The sequence below is a fragment of the Juglans regia genome, chromosome 7, assembly GCF_001411555.2.
Source record: "Juglans regia cultivar Chandler chromosome 7, Walnut 2.0, whole genome shotgun sequence".
NCBI classification, from domain to species: domain Eukaryota; kingdom Viridiplantae; phylum Streptophyta; class Magnoliopsida; order Fagales; family Juglandaceae; genus Juglans; species Juglans regia.
The window spans coordinates 41,452,069-41,470,672 of record NC_049907.1 but is presented as its reverse complement, the minus strand read 5'-3'; the positions used below and the strand labels follow the sequence as shown (position 1 = coordinate 41,470,672).

Sequence of the window (18,604 nt, the reverse complement as noted above, 5' to 3'; positions counted from 1 at the left end):
ATGTAGCATCTGATTCTCCCAAATTCGAGACCCAAAAAATGTCCCGAATGATTTTTTTTTACTTAATGATTAAGAAATTATTTTTTAATGATATTGTGAATTTTTTATTTTTTTAAAAAAATATTTATGATGATTAAAAAATACATGAAAAACAATTTTAAAAAAATAAAAAAGTGAAATGCATTATTCGGTGAACTCATTCGGACCACTTTTTAGGTGGCTAAAGCACGGCTCTTTTTTCAAGAGTATTTGAATATAATGTGACACCCTCGCTTGCACGTAACAGAGATTTGAACTCTCAATACATGCTTACATATTTCGTTCATCATAGTTAATATATAATGCATTCTAATATGTAATTAGCAGTATATAATAATTATAACAGAATAAAGATGACTAAAATAAAATTCATGCCAAAATGAACTAAACATCCCAATTGCATTAATAAACATCATAAGTTCAAACTTAAAGATAGCACATCCTTAATACAAGTACTTAAAACTAAGTCTCAATAATTAGATCAACTCTTCTATACGCTCTAAGGTATGAAGGGTTAGTGTTATGAATATCATAATCAAATCTAATCTCCACTCCGGGTCCGGCTCCTCCTAGACCAATTGTATCCATTGGTCCATCCTAAAATGTCTCTTACTGTCTTGATACAACTTCTACCATTCTGGAGAGAATGGTAATTGGACTACCACAGTGAGATTTCTTGTTAAGTTAATAGCCAACGTGCACAAAGATAAATTATGCATGATTAATAATAAATATGATATATGCATGCAAGAAAATCTATATTATTCTCCCATTGAGAAATTCTATCAAGCCATACAAAAAATATTTTGATACACATTTTCTTACATATAGCATTTTCCAATTCATCATTCAAAAATATAACATATCATCATCATTAAAGTCATCATTAATATTAACATTACATCATAACATATAGTATCATCACAGTTCCTCATATGCACTATGAGTACCTACTAATGATCGTAGTACAACTCATGTTGAAACTATAGTGTCTGCAAACTCGTTCTCAATGCATTGGTAACATAACATTTCATCATAACATCATTATCATAACATCCTAATATCATACATATGCACCCACCAGCCTTAGGTGCTATAAATTTGACTTCGTTATGGTATTATTTAAAAAGAATCTATTCGAAACTCGTTGACTGTTCTTCATCAACCCAAAGATTGCCACTTCATTTTTACTCACTCCATAATGGACAGAGAAGTCACACTAGAATAATTCCACATCTTAGCCTTTAGGATTGTGACAAAAATTTATATTCTCATGCTATGCTTGAAAATGTATTTCATGACACGTGTTTGTGAAGTATGAAATTGGCAGTTCATATAATATGCTCAAATGCAAAAATTACACATATCATGTAAACAAATAATCAAATGCACAATTATATGTTTAAAGCTCAAAATGACATTTATATCATAATGTGGCATTTATTAATAAATCATAAATAAATTATCAAAGTGTAAGTTAGAAACTAACTTACAAACTTTTCGAAATTAGAGAATCAATGTGGCTATAATCAATGTTATTCTAAGTTAGGATTTAAATCACTAAAAAAGATGTTCGTAATCAAAATGGTTCAAAATTGGTATTTACAAAACTGCCTTAAACTTTCCAAAATAACAATAAGGCCATAAATTCTCACTATTTGCAATTTGACCCCAAATGTGACCAAACTTCACTAACCTCGCGTTTTCTATGTTCTAAAGTCGTCTAAGCCCTTAAAATTACAAGATTCAAATCATAACTATGTCAAACTTACCCAACCTGTGGCATGCATCTCTCATGGGTTTATATGTGATTTCAAGTTTAAAACCTCTATGGATGCATATGTGCTCAAATTTCATCAAGTGGCAACTATAAATATAACTTTAGGGACAATTTGAAAACCTAGCTTCAGGTCATACAAATTCCTCCCAATACTTAAATATGGATTAAGGCCAAATTACTACTAAAACATCCATTAAGCATGTGCATGATGTTTGTAGCTTTCTTTTACCTCAAGATGTTTAAGTTTAAAACCTAACTAAATCATGCATTTTCATTCTTATCACAATCATAAGACTTTTCTAAATTCTCATTATTCAAACCTAGGCAAATTAATCAAAACTTTATGAATGAAACTTAAATCAAGCAAAAATCGATGCATGCTAGATGATCAACACAATATATGAATTTATAACCTATCGTGGCATGCTTTCAACCTCAAATTTAAACCTTCAAGAATTATTGCAAGACATTAGTGAATCATATAAAATCCTATTAAGACATATCATGGCTAAAAATTCGACTCAAAGCAATTTATTCATTCAATACTTCCAAATTGACCCGGTCTGCACTTAGCATGGTAAACCTTAATTAAAATCAATTAGAATTTCATTCTCATGCCATAAATTAAAACCTAACATGCTATGCCAACACTAAACAAAGGATAGGGCAAGATTACTTACAAAAATCGTGGCCCTTGAGCTCCCAACGCAACTCACTTCAAGAACACTCTCAAACATACTCGATTTCACTATATCTTCACACTAAGAGGAGATGGCTCTCAAGGAGTGGTGTGAGGAAGGAGGAGGTGAATGGGTATTTAAAGGGCTTCATGGAGGGTAAGGGGCGTGGGTTTGGATGAAGGTCTCGGCTTGGGATTGGTGGAAGTGGACAATGGAGGTGAAAAAATTCAGTTTGTGGCATTTTTGTGTAGGTGAATAGTATTCAAATTCTCAATATTTCTTGAAGACCCAAGTGTTGCATTGTGTGTAAGGGTGAAAGTGCTACCATGGTTCAGAAAATCAAAACAAAATGCAATGGATTGCAAGTGAGGTCATGCTAGATGCCATCGGGTAGGGTTCTTCAAAGGCTGGCCAGCTTTCTTCACCTATTTGTCCTATCTCCATGACTTTGTTTTGCAAGTATGATGGCTCATTTTGATGGCATTTTCAAATGGTGGAAGATGGAGGGATTGGCTGCCAAATGATCATTTAGGAGTGGTATGAGGAAGGAAAAGGTGAATGAGGTATTTATAGGGCTTCATGGAGGGTGATGGGTGTGGGTTTGAATGAAGGTCTCGGCTTGGGATTGGTGGAAATGGGCAAAGGAGTGTGGAGGTGAAAAAATTCAGTTTGTGACATTTTTGTGTAGGTGAATAGTATTCAAACTCTGAATATTTCTTCAAGACTAGGTGTTGCATTGTGTGTAAGGGTGCAGGTGTTACCATGGTTCAAAAAATCAAAACAAAATGCAATGGATTGCAAGTGAGGTCATGCTAGATGCCATCGAGTAGGGTTCTTTAAAGGCTTACCAGTTTTCATCACCTCTTTGTCCTATCTCCATGGCTTTGTTTTGGAGGTATGATGGCTCATTTTGATGGCTTTTTCAAGTGGTGGAAAGTGGAGGGATTGGCTACCAAGTGATCATTTAGGAGCATGTCATGGAAGGGAGTGAAATGGAGGTGGTTGCCGAGTGGCACCTTGTGCCAATGCCAATCAGTTTTGGCATTTCTTTGGGGAAAAATTGGTCAATAAGCTCGTGAGTGCTTGAGGGACCTCTTAGGGATTGAAGGGAAGTGGTGGTGGCATGTGGAGGGCAAAAAATTCATGAAGTCACCCAGGTCATTCGGTTGGGTCTCAACTACACCTCCTAAGGGAATAGTTAGATTTTGGTTCGGTTTCTTGGAGCCATTTCACTCAATGCCAAGTCTGAACCTTGAGTGATGTGGTGAGGTGTGAATAGTCAAATTGCCCTTTAAAATTTGGTAGAAATGGCATGGGCTAGGGGTTGGTTTGATGAAGTGCACATGGTGGTGAACCTAAGTACCGATTGGTGGCTAGTTGGATATTGACATGGCTTGGTTCCAATTGACATGTGGTGGGTCAATCCTAACCTTATAGGTTCATCTAAAAACAATGCAAATTAAAAATAAAAATAAAAAATTTCAAATCATAAATGTGAAGAAAACATTTAAAAAAAAAAAAAACCATTCAAAAATCAAGATTTGAGGTTACTAATCACGTGTGAGATGAATGATGTTTCTTAACTCAAGTTAGAAGCTTAACAATGGTTAGGAGGAAACACTAGGGGTGTGTGGTTCAACTTGGGCTTGAGAGAAACTAATGATATGTGTAAGTGAGTCTCATTTGAAAAGCTAAAATGAAAGACAACTTTTTTGAGCTTTATGGGTTGAGCTTGTTGGGCCATTTGTGTAAGTATTGGATGTGAGCTTTGGTGTGGGTTATTCTATGGGCCTTATGTCCATATTTGTGGAGCTTATCTATGGACTCAAAGGCCTACTAAGTTAGGTCGCAATCTTAAGTCTTTCTTAGGTTGGACCAATGACCTTTACTCTCATTAAGTTAGGCACAATAACTTCATGCCCATCATATATTGGGCCTAATTTCTAAGGTTCTTCAAGAAAGACTTAAAACCTTATAATTCTCAAATGGGTCTAGGGCTTATGGTACCTATTCTTAGCCTATATCATTCTTAATGAATTAGGACTCTAAATAAAACATGCTTGGACTACTTCTAAATCCATCCACACTAAACCTTTTAGCCTAACCCATCAATATGTCATGTGTCCTACCACTATTGGCCTTTTGGTGGTCATCCTAAAAAGAATATAAAAAAATACTAAATTATTCTAATAATTCTAACTAAACCCAATGCGTGAATCTCTTGCAAATTAAACTCTAAAAAAAAAAAATCACATCTTAAACTAGTTAGTATATTAGGTGCTAAACTCGAATCCTAAAGTGATTTTTAAGCGGGGTGTTACACTTGAATATCATAAACAACTTATACAAAGGTCGACACAACATAAAACAATGGCGGAGAATTACTGGTGTGCAAATCAGTGTTTTAAATTTCGTACCGTACCGGCCGATACGGTCGAAATTTTTCGTTTCGATCGTTCGGCTGGTACAGATACTGTATATGTTCCGTACCGGCTAAAATACCGGCCGGTACCGGCCATACCGGACTAAATTTTGGCCTGTACGGGCCGATATTTCGGCCTGTGTGTTTTTTTTTTTTTCGTTTTTTCAAACTACAAACTTATTTTTTAACCCCTAATTCATACTAGATTATTTATAATTTATATATACGTATTTATATATAATTTATTTATATATAGACTATTATTTTGGAATATAATTTTTATATATATTTATATATATAATTTATTTATATATCGATTATTCCGAAACGTTATCTCGAAACGCTATTTCGAAACAATACCGGTATCGAAATATTTCGTTCCAGTGCCTTGACCGGTACGACGTCCGGTACGGTATTCAAAACATTGGTGCAAATAGATATAAAATTACATTACATTGTGTAAAGAGTTACTGCCAACTAGAAAAAAATCTATTTGATAGAAAGACGGACACTTGAGTTTGTTGCGGAGAGGTTGAAAATTGTTTGCATGCTTGTTCTTTTGGTCCAACGGGTATGGAGAGAAGTCCTAATTAATTTCTGCCTACTCGTTTGGGTGTCAATGTATTAAACTCTGACAAATATTATACACTAAATTTTTATAACTAATGTTAGATATCGAATTTGAGTGTGCAAGTTATGCGTGGTTTAATTGAAAAAATTAAAACCTACCATCAAAAATTTTCTTTCATATGTATTAGGTATGCTCCAATTTTTTCGAATGGATTATGTAAGACCTACTTACTATAAAATGGAAAAATATAATTGTAAGCGATTCTATATATTAATATGGGCACTGATTTAATATGATTAGTCAAAAAGTAGATTTAATTAAAAACAGTACTAATTTAAATTTATAATATAAATACAACAACATTAATACGCAGATTGACACGCAAATTTACTTGTAAATAACAAAATACCTATAAAATTATACAGATCATTTATATATATATATATATATATATTTATTTCACTCATCTAAGGTATTTATTTCTCCAAAACCAAAACCACCTTTGTAGGAACCTTGCACAAATAGAACTGGTTGAGAACCCATCGAAGACCCGACTCAAACCCATCATCTGACCTTCCGCTGAGAACGTGAAGGAAGAACCGGCTGAGAATGTGACCTTCGGCGCTGGTGAAGCACATACAAGAGAAGAAGTGTAACAGTTTACTTGTAATAGAGATGAATTAAGATGAAAATTGATGGAAATAGTATTGTAAAATTGATAAACTCTCTTCGAGGGAGAGCACCTCCAAATTGTAACTGAATTACACAGAGCAAATCTTCCAGATCCTTCTCATAGAGGAGTCAGTTACGCTATATACTAATACGTAAAATACTGAACTGCCCTTCGGTAATGGGCCTAAGATATTTATTACAGATATGGAAATATTAAAAGAAATACTAGATAGATAGGGCCTATGGTCTTCAGCCCATTGCTTTGGTTCCTTAAGTCAGGCCCTCGCCCATATGCAGCTTGACCCACGATGCCAGCCCTTAAGCCTTTACTCCATCTTCTTCTGCTTATGACTTAGGGTTTCCTTTAGCCGCTACCTTCCTCACGATCTCTCACGCCTTTGCCTTCTACCATGCTCCTTTGATGCCTTCTGTGGTGTATAACAAGAAGGTATAATGCGTACATTTTATTTTATTCTTCCCACGGACCCATCGGCTTCGTTGGTTCGATTTATTTCCATAGATCCATCTCTTTTCTTTGGCACAATGTAATTCTTCTTCAAGCATTTGATATAGTTTGTAATTTAGGTATGAGGGCTTGAAGCACACAAGGAGGATAGAAGACAACTTGGATAAACTCGGATTTTTTTTAGATCTTTGTTGGATGAGTTTTTCTTTTCATGTATCTGTAGGCTAAATTTTGTTAGAAATTTTCAGAAGGACCAAGGGAGTTTTTTTTCCAGAAAAATTGGGGAGGCAAGTGGGGTTATTCATTTTTGTTTTATTACTTGTGGTATTGATGTTTTGGAAAATTCGACTCTCTTTGATTTTTTTTTTTTGGTAAATATATGGGGATATAGATAATTTATCATCTTGCATTTAACCTGTCCATGGAATGAACTTGAAGGAGCTGGGAGAAGGAGACGCTGGAGGGAGGAGAAGAAGAATGCGTTCGATTACAGGAGGAAAGGAGCTGCTGTTTGTAATTTTGAGGTCAAAAATGACAATTCATATTTTGCTTATGTGGAAGAGGGTGTGCCGAGTGTGAGGTTTTGTTTAGATTTTTTTAAGAGAAATGATATTTACAGTCGTGAGTGTGTAAACGTTGTGCAGTTATTTTGAAAAAAGTGAATAAATATGAAATTTAAATGAAAATAAATTAATTTTTTAATAGTAAATTATACTCTTTTTTAAAACGACTGTACGATATTTACGTATTTAACGATTATATATAGCATTACTATTTTTTCAAAGCTTTAATATTGTTGATGAAACCTTGTCCACGTGAATGCAAAAAAAAGGGAGTTGGAGCTGTACTTTGAGATCACATGGGGAATGTTGCAATGGCGACGAGCAAGTTGGATACATGGAGTGGATGACACATATGGAAGCTATTCTAGCACTAATAGACATTCAAATGATATGTAATGTTGGTGTGAATTGTGAAAGGGCATGATTAATTTATTCTTGATTAAGGGATTATGTGTTGACAAGATCATTTGATAGATGAGATCAAAGAATTTTACTCACGAGTCATGTTACTCATCACTTATTTTATCATCATCATTTCATCATTTTATAATGTGATTTTAAATGATTGTAATTTATTTATTATATTTTACTTGTAGACTTATTATTTAATATCACATAAATAAATATTGAGAATATAGTGACTAAAAAAAATGAGAAATACGTTTTTCCTTTACTAATTATGAAATGATAAAGATTTGAATAAGGATTGGAAGAAGTCAAAAGGAATATAATGCTTTAGATGCATGAGAATTTTAGAGGTCGAGAGTAAGAAAAAATCTATTTATCAATTTAACTTTTATTATCCTTCCATCATCAGATGATAGATTTATAAATAAAATATAATAAATAATATCTAATTATGTAATGATACATTATAAAATAGTAGGTGAATGATAAAAATTAAGATGATAAGTAGCATTAATTCGAAAGTAAAAGGTTGCCACTCTTATAACATGCAGAAGCAGAAGGACCACTTCGTATATTACAGGTGTCAATCACTCATACTAATTTGTTCTCATGAAAAAAAGTCACAATTAATCAGTTGACAAAGAAAAGATGCTAGCTGAAGGTTAGGTCTCAGTTGAGAATATTTAGCAACGATAGGAGAAGCTATGTTGTTTTCCCGAAATTATCAAGAAATTATCATACTCTTGAAAATCACTTTCCGACAGCAGACTATATAGACTCAAGCTTCATAAACCGACGAGTACAGACACAGGAATTTCAAAAAAATAAATTTATAAATTGATATGATTTTAAATGATCTATTAGATTTATTTTATAATAAAAATAATTTTACAATTTAACGTACCACATCAAATTATATCAGTTTATAAAATTATTTTTGTGTCATCACTTTATGACTAGCTCCGATTTGATTTCATAAAATTTTGAAACTATTTCATCTAATCTTAACATTAAAACATCATTTAAATACAAATATTTTAAAATTTTAAATTTTTTATTTTTTCATCTAATCATTATAATTTTATAAGGCTCGCCTAATATGAGTTTAGATGTATTTATGAGAATCTTGAAAATAATTGTGAGTCATGTATGTAAATATATATTGAGTTTAAAAAAGTTATGAATTTTACGTGTAAAAAAATTTTGAATTACGATTAATTTAATAATTTAAAGATTGAATGTTAGAATATTAAAATCAACTTAAAATTAAACAGAAATGATATGATTTTAATTCAATTCAAATTCTAAACTGGACTATTTCTCTTGCGTAAAATAATGGTCTGATAGGAATGTTGCCGATCATGGTATTCCACGCGTTGGTACGCGGTTAGGGCGGTCGCCTCCTCTATGAAATTTCCTGCACCCGCATTTGAACTTTTGGGAATTATTTTTTCAAAGTTAAAATCAATAATTGTGGGGGGTCTCCCGACTTTTTAATTGGCCCCCACTCTACCCCTTTATTTTCGTTTTTTAGACTTGGGATTGTCTACTTTTATGCGCAGGGCCGACTCTACCTTGTCTTCACCCAACAATCCACCTAACATCACAATTCTTACTTTTGTAGCCTTGTTTTTTTTTTTTTTTTAATTATTTCATTTTATATAATTTTTATAATTTTTTTAAAATTTGTATATAAAATAATTATAATATATTTTTTTAATAATTATAATATATTTTTTTAATTTTTTTTCTGATCCCACCTCATTTTACTTATATAAATAAAAGATTTGTTAAGTACAAACGGTTTGGTGTATCAAACAGTGTACTAACATTTACATAATTTTTTTTATTAAAAATAACAAAAATGCTTTATATTTAACATTGATATGCGATTTGATGCACAAAATTATTTACAAGAAGATTTTTTTTTATAAATAAACAGAGAATTTAAATGTCGGCAATTTCACTAGAAATTTATGGAGATAGAAGAGACAAAGAGAGATAAGGTCCTATGGATTTCCACACATTCGCGGAGGACTTACATCCAATTAAATGTTTCCCCTTTATCCAAACTTACCAAGATTTTTTTTCTTTGAAGTTACCATGTTCTTATCTCAAACAATCACACTAGGCTCTCTTCCGACGTACATCTTAATTCAAAATTTTGTTTCTAAAAAGTGAAAATCACCAATATAATTATCTTTTTGGTGGTATGACATATTTAAAATTATGATTATTTACATAAATTTTTATTTAAAAAAGAAGTACTACAATCATAAAAAAATTTTATAAAAATAAATTTATAAATTACAATTTAAGTATCTAAGATATCACATAAAATCACTTCAGTTTGTGAATTTAATTCTATAAAATATTTTTATGATTAAAATATTTATCATTAATAATATACTCGTGGGGTTTAAATTATTAAAAAATTATATTTTCGGATGCTTAAAAGGTGCATGATAATTTATTTTATTTTATTTTATTTATAAAAAAAAGGATAGATGGGCTTATTTTGTACGCTCGATTGATTTTGATTTTTATGTAGATCAAACACATATATTACGACAAAATATAATCAAAATATGTTGACAGATAATGCAGAGGTGGAATTGTAACGTGGAAGACCGGAGGGGATTGCTGCCGCGTTCTACACGACGGGTTCAGGCGTACAAAAATTATTAACGGCTTTTTTTCCGCTACATCGAGTGGAAAACGAGAACTCTCTGTCTCTCTCCCTCGCGCTTCCCTCGGTTCTTTAAATTGACTTTCGTATTTGTACAACTGTCCCGGAGAGACCCCCTACATAGCCCGGTATCGAGAGCTTCCGAGCCCGTCCCTCAAGCTCTCGATCCGATCCAACGATTCCAACCCAACTCAATCACAACTGCATGTAGTCGTCGTGGTATTCTTCTTCTTCCATCTGGTATTCGAAAGAACAAAACTCTGCTAATTGATCAAGGAAGAAAATGCAGAAAATAGCGGCGCAACTGAGGCGGGGAATATCCCGGCAGCTCTCAACTGGGACGCTGGGGCGGACGCTGAGCAGGCAATTCACGCGGCAGTCGTCGCTGGACCCAAGGAGGAACAAACAAAGGTTCAGCTTCGGGAGGCAGTCGTCTCTGGACCCGATACACCGGAGCCCCGACCAAGACGACGCCGTCGATCTCACGGTGCCTGAGAATCTCGACGCCACGATGCACCTCCTGTTCATGGCGTGCAGAGGGGACGTCAAGGGAGTGGAGGATCTCCTCAACGAGGGGATCGACGTCAACAGCATCGACTTGGATGGGAGGACCGCGCTGCACATCGCCGCGTGCGAAGGCCATGTCGAGGTCGTCGAACTCTTGCTCAGCAGGAAGGCCAACCTCGATGCTCGTGATCGCTGGGGGAGCACGGTACGGCACTACCTGTTTGTTTGTTAGATTTGTTTCAAAATAAATATTCTACATTTGTTTTTATTTTTTATAAAACGAACTGGAGATCAGGTCTCCTTGTCATTAATATCCTCACTTTTCTACAAAACCTCCAATGCAAGAAACATCATATGACGACAGAGTCACAGACAAGCCCAAAACCGAAGAAACCCATAAGACGTGTAAAAACTACTACTGAAGAACCTAAGCCAAGATTCATCTATAGACTTTTTTAATAAGGTAAATCTGTGCGATCTGTTCTAAGAATCCCCATGAGGAGATAAGGAAGCTCATCCTGTGTCAGCCATACTCTATTGCAGTCATTACTATCCAATTTAGCAAATTAATTTAGGTTACGTTTGGAGGTTGTGATGAGTTATATTAATTGTGAATAAATTTATTTTGTAAGATTTATTAAGATGGATTTAATTTTTTTTAAAGTTAAAGATGAGTTTAAAATTTTAAATTAAAATTTATGAAGCAGGTTAGGTTAAGAAGAATTTAATATTTTTTTTTTAATAAAAAGTTAAAAGCAGACAAAACAGTGATGTCATAATTGATTTGAGAGAAGTAAAATTTGGTTAAACCAAACACAATTCTCTGCGGTCTTCACCTTCGATATGACCTTTACATGTATTACTTCTCTCTATCTGGACAGGCAGCTGCTGACGCCAAATATTACGGACACACTGAAGTTTACAATATTCTAAAGGCCCGCGGAGCCAAAGTTCCGGTTCGATATGAACGTTTCCTCGTTTTTTAAAAAAAATCTGTAAACGGACTTAGCTGATTATTCTGTATTCTTACAGAAAACCAGGAAGACGCCAATGGTTGTTGCAAATCCTCGAGAAGTACCAGAGTACGAGCTTAATCCACTGGAGCTCCAGATTCGGAAGGGTTCTCAAATCTCTCAGGCATGATCCTGTTCCCTTCACTAGCAGCTCTGTAGATTCGTACTGTTTAAAAACGCGCGTATAGATTCCCCTTCACTCAGAAATAGTAAATAAACCAACGATGCATCCAGGCTGCTCAAATAATGAAGCGCGCTTTTGTTTTGTTCTTGTTTTTCAGTTTTCAACTGTGATGGCAGTACTAAAGAGCCTTGTATCTGCTTTTAACTTTCTTAGCAATGATTTGGCTTTATAGTTTGAAAAGAATAAGCTTTTATATGTCATGCATTTGACTCTTTGCATATGTATTCTTGTATGTTTGTCAAGTAATTAACAAGTTGCATAGTATGGTATATGTTGAGAAATCATCTATTAATTGGAAGCTTGAGATATGGTATTGTTTTAGGGTTAGTTTGGGTACTCCACTACTATTTATTATTTTATTATTACTTTTAATGTACTTTTCACTACTATTCAATATTTTATCATTATTTTTTCACTACTATTTACAGAATATTTGATATTACTTCACTATCCAAACGCAATCTTAACCTATGCATTATTTTTCATATGCCAGTAATGATCTGTCTTTTTAGACATAGAAAGTGATAGTTATTGTTTGCTTTAATCATGTAGGAAATAATTTGTGCACGATAACCTGCAATCGTGTTTTTTGTTTTTTTTATTTGAATAAACGTTAAGAAGTATATGCCTATTTGACTTGGTGTGTATTTTGTTGTTTCTTTGGAGACCACTATACCAGTGATGATGTTTGAGCTTTTTTAGTTCGATATATGAAGCACTGCAAAGTTGCCAGAGAAATCTCCTTTGTATAGGCAACGTAGTTCTTCATTTTCCAGTCATCTATTGTATACTGTCGTGATGTACTTGTTAGTTCAGATTAATATTATCTATTTTTTCTGAGGTTTATTATTATTATCATCATCATCATCTTTGTTACCATAAATTGAGAATGCCTTTCATCCTGATGAAACTCCGGACATAATTGTGCATTTGCAATTATGGTTGGTTTGAGCTCTTTGATTCCTCACCTCCTTCTTCTCTATTTGTTGTTGTAATTTCATCTTTTTTTTTTTTTTTGTCGGCACTGAGCAAACTGTTGAATCGTTGATGCTTTCTCAAATATATTTTGTTATTTGATAGATGTCTTTGTTCGTTTACCTATTACAGGGATCATATCAAGTGGCTAAATGGAACGGTACAAAGGTTTCCTTAAAGATACTTGACAAGGACAGTTATTCAGACCCTGATAGCATGTATGTGCTCATCTCAATTTGACATTTTTTTTTTCTTTATGTATGTTAGAACAGTTTTTATGGTAACTCATCCAAAATATATTATGACTTCCTTGTATCCCTAGTCAAACAACTATACGTGTTCCTCTTGTATACGCCCTGTATACTTCACCATGCCTACTTTCTATCATCAATAAAATTATTATTTACCGATAAATAAAAGAAAACCTAATGAGGAATGAATAGTCATTAGAGATGTAATCTAGAGTACTGACATTATATAGAGTTGAGTGGTGAAAAATAATTCAAGTAGTGAAACATAGTTAGTTGAAAAAGGTCTCACATGGCTTGCCATGATCGTTTAAAAGAAAGTTTTAGTTGAATTGAATCTCAGGTTTTTTTCATAAGTTAATGATATTATTAACTTTATTTTTATACAGTTAATAATATTATTAAATACAAACTATGAAGGTGCTACCAAATACACAAGGTGTATACTGGAGATTCACCTAATCAACAAAATGAAGTTGAGTTGAATTGTAGTTTGCATTTTTGAGAGCCTCATATCGGAAGCTACTTGACCTAATCTTTACTTTTTTTTGCCTGTCTCATATGCATGGACTACTGCTGCTTTTTTGCATGTCCTCCTGATTCTTGATTCCACTTGGGTGCCTTGTTTATGTTCATACCTAGATAACTGCTCATGATATGCATGGTGATTACATACACCCGGAGTGCAGATAAACTCAGTTTTCCATTTTTTCTTTTTTCAATTTACACCAATCAAATACTGGTTATTTCAAGTCACAGTTTTCCCTTATTTGTATGAATTTCCAAGAGGCAGTAGAAGAAAGCAATTTAGGCCTCGTTTGGATGTTGAGTTGAGATGAGATGAGAAATTTGTGAATAGTAATGAAATAGTTTGTGAATAGTAGTGAAATAGTTTGAATTAAGATGTTTTCTGGATTTTGGGAAATGAGAGAGAAAAAGTTGAATAAAAATATTATAAAGTTTAAATATTGTTAAAATATTATTTTTTAATATTATTTTTGTTTTGGGATTTGAAAAATGTTGAATTGTTTTTTGTGTTTTGTTTGGAAGTTTGGGAGAATTGTAATGATTAGATAAAAAAGTTGAAGATTTGAAATTAAAAAATGTTTGTGTTTGTAGTGTTTGGATGCTGAGATGAGATGGGATGGGATAAAATGAGACCATCTTGCAATCCAAACGGGGCCTTAATCTTTCTTGCCCTTCCTTTTCTCCTCCAAATGAATATGAAAAATCCTATGGGGGCAATAATCTGAAGGGAAGTTTATAGTACTTTAGTCTCCTCTAGGCATCTAAGAATGTGCGATAATGGCACCGAATGTCCTTTTAGGAGTCAGTTTCAGACTCGAGTTGATGTTTATTTTCCCTTATTTTATTGTTTGGATTGTCGGAGCCTTCACTTGTGGGACATTTCTAAGATTATAATGCTTAGATTCTGTGGCCAAAATACCATTGCTGTTAAACTTGCTCAGTGGTCATTTCTTTGTTTTTTGGTTCAGGATGATTGTTGAGTCCGTTGGTTCATAGAGTTTAGCACATAGCTATAACACCCACTCCTGTTTTCATAATTATTTAGTTTCCTTTATTTTAACAGAAACGCATTCAAACACGAGCTAACGTTGCTAGAAAAGGTCCGGCATCCTAATGTGCTTCAGTTTGTTGGAGCAGTTACCCAAAATATACCCATGATGATTGTTTCAGAGTATCATCCAAAAGTAAGCATGCATCTCTCCCTCTCCCCCTCCTTCCTTTCCCTTCTTCTTTCCCCTGTGTGTGCAAGCAATAGACATATCTGTGCGAGTATTCATAAAGACTCTTCTAGTTCTAGTAGAAGATGAACATGCTGATTGGCATGGGGATGCTTATAAGGACGGTTTTCTTGGGTTAATTAAATTTTCTCTACCCAGGAACACCTTTAGCTTTCTTTGAAAACATTAAGGAATGCCACTTTGATTTTTCATCATTGAAATGTTTTAATCCCAACTTGACATTGCCTATACTGGTGATTTTTCAGGGTGACTTGGGAAATTATATTCAAAAGAAAGGACGCCTGTCTCCATCCAAAGCTCTAATATTTGCTCTTGATATTGCTAGGCATGTCTATCTTGCTGGAATCCTATTTGAAAGACTGTGGACACTATTTTTTAATAGAATAGTGATCCCTGCTTCTTGCACACATTGTCCATACACTCGTATTAATTTTCTAAGCATGCTTTTGGTCTTTGTAATTGGCATATGTATTATATCAATGAAATGACTCAAAGTGCTTATAATTTCTCATATTCCTGCCATATGTATCCAGAGTTTCTATGTTCTGATCTCTTGATCAATTTCATCTTATCAGGGGCATGAATTATCTTCATGAATGTAAACCAGACCCAATTATCCACTGTGACTTAAAGCCAAAGTAAGACAACCAAATGCAAAAGTTGATCTGATGTGTACAGCAATTTCAAACTTAATATGATTTCTTCTGTTGGGATGTATGCTAATATTTACAATCTTGGTAAGGTGCCAGAAATATTTTTCTGGACAGTGGAGGTCATTTGAAAGTGGCTGGATTTGGTTTGACAAGATTGTCTAAGCTTTCACCAGGCAAAGCAAAACTAGCACAGCCAGGGGCTGACCGTTCAAGTATGTTGTTGTGTACACCATATATCTTAACTCTTGCATTGGATCTATGATATATTTTAGTGGACACAGCATGCACCTCGACAGAAAATTATATTTGCTTTTGACAGTATAAACATATATATAATGTACCAACTCAAAAACGGGAAACATTCTTTTAATTCTCACTTCAGTTTGACAGTATGAGTTTTTAGCGTGCAGAAAGAAGTGATAATTGCTAGGTACTGTTGGCTTTTAGTTTTCTAATGGGAATTTGTAACTAAAAATATATTTCTGATTGTTAAAAAGCTGGGTGGTCTCTTGGAGTTTGATATTCCTTGTTCATCCGGCTATAGCTCAAGAGTGGAGGCTCTAAACTTTTGACCTTTATTCAGCTGCAGTCTGGTAGATTGAAGCAGTTTATATACAGGATAATGATTATACAGATTAACTACTTGTGATTAGTTGCTACACAGAATATACCATTGCTGTGGGCTCAATTAGTTGTTTTCTTTAATGATTGTAGACTTATATATGGCACCCGAGGTTTACAGAGATGAGATATTTGACAGGAGTGTGGATTCCTATTCTTTTGGTCTCATTTTATACGAGGTATATCTTTTCACAAATTCTTGTATTCTACATGATTAATCTTTTATCATGTTTAATTACTTATAATTCCTTAATATCTTGAGACAACCTCCACTTTCGTGGGTTTAATATTACCATATTGGGGACTATGGTTGATTCTTCTTCTTTTCTATGGTTGAACATACAGTAGGAAATTTAACTCACAGTTATTAATTTGCAGGTAATCTGTCTTAACCACTATTTCTTTGATTTGTTTTGTATGCCTAGATGATTGAGGGTGTACAACCTTTCCATCCCAAGTCTCCTGAGGAAGCTGCACAAATGATGTGTTTAGAAGGAAAGAGACCGCCATTCAAGATCAAAGCTAAAAGTTATCCTCCAGATCTAAAAGAGTAAGTTTGATTTTTGAGAAAACTCGTCAAACTTATTATAGATTGAAGATGTTTAACTTTCATGGTTGGGATGCTGACTTGAAACCAGCAAGGGTAATTTTTTAGATAACCCTTTGTCATTAGGATAAATTTTCAAATCGTGTGCATAGTTGCTTAAAAATCCAGGTTTGGTGTGGGTTTATTTTATCATGGATGAAAAATATGTAGTTAGTATGATCACTGCCTGCTTGGCAAATATTCAAGTTTTCTTTTAATTTGACTTCCTGAATATAACAAGTGTACATGTGTTTCAAGTGCTAGCCATACTTAAGTTTAACATCATCAAATATAACAAATGAAGTCTAGCTCAAGTAGCCTTCCTCTAGGATCAGAATGGGAAGGAGAGTGAAACACCCACATGGTATGAGTGTAACTTCCCAATAGAAAAAGTTCATCAAAACTCGACTGTAAAGCTTTTTTCCATGTATATATTTTTTCAAGAAAGTAATGACCAATCTCTGACGACATTCCATGCTAAATATTTTCTTGTTAGATTTGAAAAGGAAATCTGCTTTTTGAACCTATATGCAGGTTGGTTGACGAATGTTGGGATGAAGAAGCAGTTGTTAGGCCAACCTTTTATGAAATAATTGTCCGGCTAGACAGAATAGTATCAACTTGTTCAAAACAAGGATGGTGGAAAGACACTTTTAAGCTTCCTTGGTATGTTTCTCTTACCAATTATCTCTATGTTATTTGTTGTACTTGATTGACATGAAGAAATCCATATAAGAAACTTGGAATATACCTTGATAACCATTCTTGAGCTCATAGCCTGATAAGTAAAATTATCCTTGCATACCTGCGATTAGGGAAGCAATCTTGCACATCCTCAATGTGTGGGTTTAGCTTATAATCAATAGACTAGACTTAACTGTCCTAAGTAAAACCAAGTTGAGGATGTTTCTTCATTTAAGTGATAAATTGAAACACTGGTACCAATTCCTCATGAAAAACTTTTACTAGGTAAAGTTGAAAGAGGCTCCCAAAGATATGTTGACAAGTTTCCAGGTGACAATGTGAAAGCACAAGAAAAGCAACGAATGCAGTTGAATCTGAGTTCACCTGATGCATCTAGATGATTGTGCAATAGAGTACGGTCGGTAAGATGGATATCTGCGACATATTCCGAAACTTACCACGCCCGGAGATCTCAAACTTCAACAAATCCTAGCTGAAAAGAATCTGCATTGTGCCATAATAGCTTATTCATAGCGTGGGGAATATGCATTGTGCACTAAATTCATGTAGAATGTCAATTATTGTAGATTCTTCAATGCACTCTGGGTTACTAATAATTCTAATACTAAATGTAATGTTCTTCTCTTTTGATCTCTTCGCCTAATGGGGGGAATGATGCAATTATGTTCAGGATTTAAGAGGAGGTCTCGGCAAATCATGATAATAATAATAACAAAGAGGAACGAGACAAGCACTCAGTACCACTGGAAAAAGGAAAAGAGAGATATCAAGGGATTTTCTTCGAATCCAGGTTTTGGAGTTTCATATTGTGTAATTAATATGGTGAAACAATGCCAGAGTGAACAAAGTATATGTATATCTCTGTCCTCTTTTGGAGCGGGCAGAGTCCCTTTCCATGTATAATGTGAGGAAGAGCTTTGGTTTAGCATATCAACTTGGGGATAATTAACATTATAACAAGAGTTGGTCCAAGAAGATTAATACCCAGATTTTAGGAAGTGAGAAGCTCGTTTATTTTCACAACACTTTTCAACTCATTTAATCATTATAACTTTT

At 34.0% G+C, this 18,604-nt stretch overlaps 1 protein-coding gene across 3 annotated transcripts; it reads left to right on the top strand.

Annotated features, from left to right (window-relative positions):
- The first annotated feature begins 10,190 nt into the window (after positions 1 to 10,190).
- Positions 10,191 to 18,546, top strand: LOC109013646 (integrin-linked protein kinase 1-like). 3 transcript variants are annotated; one of them, XM_035692186.1, is made up of 12 exons: positions 10,191 to 11,002; positions 11,679 to 11,753; positions 11,830 to 11,934; positions 13,102 to 13,187; positions 14,809 to 14,929; positions 15,229 to 15,308; positions 15,559 to 15,621; positions 15,733 to 15,848; positions 16,351 to 16,436; positions 16,683 to 16,807; positions 17,378 to 17,509; positions 17,819 to 18,175. In XM_035692186.1, exons 1-12 carry the CDS (start codon positions 10,574 to 10,576, stop codon positions 17,820 to 17,822), a joined length of 1,422 nt encoding a protein of 473 aa, XP_035548079.1. In that variant the 5' UTR covers positions 10,191 to 10,573; the 3' UTR covers positions 17,823 to 18,175. The 3 variants fall into 3 exon arrangements, with proteins under 3 accessions (XP_035548079.1, XP_018851342.1, XP_035548078.1); XM_018995797.2 differs by lacking the exon at positions 17,819 to 18,175 and adding an exon at positions 18,219 to 18,546 and having other exon boundaries at positions 10,192 to 11,002; XM_035692185.1 differs by having other exon boundaries at positions 10,192 to 11,002; positions 17,813 to 18,175.
- The last annotated feature ends 58 nt before the right edge of the window (positions 18,547 to 18,604 follow it).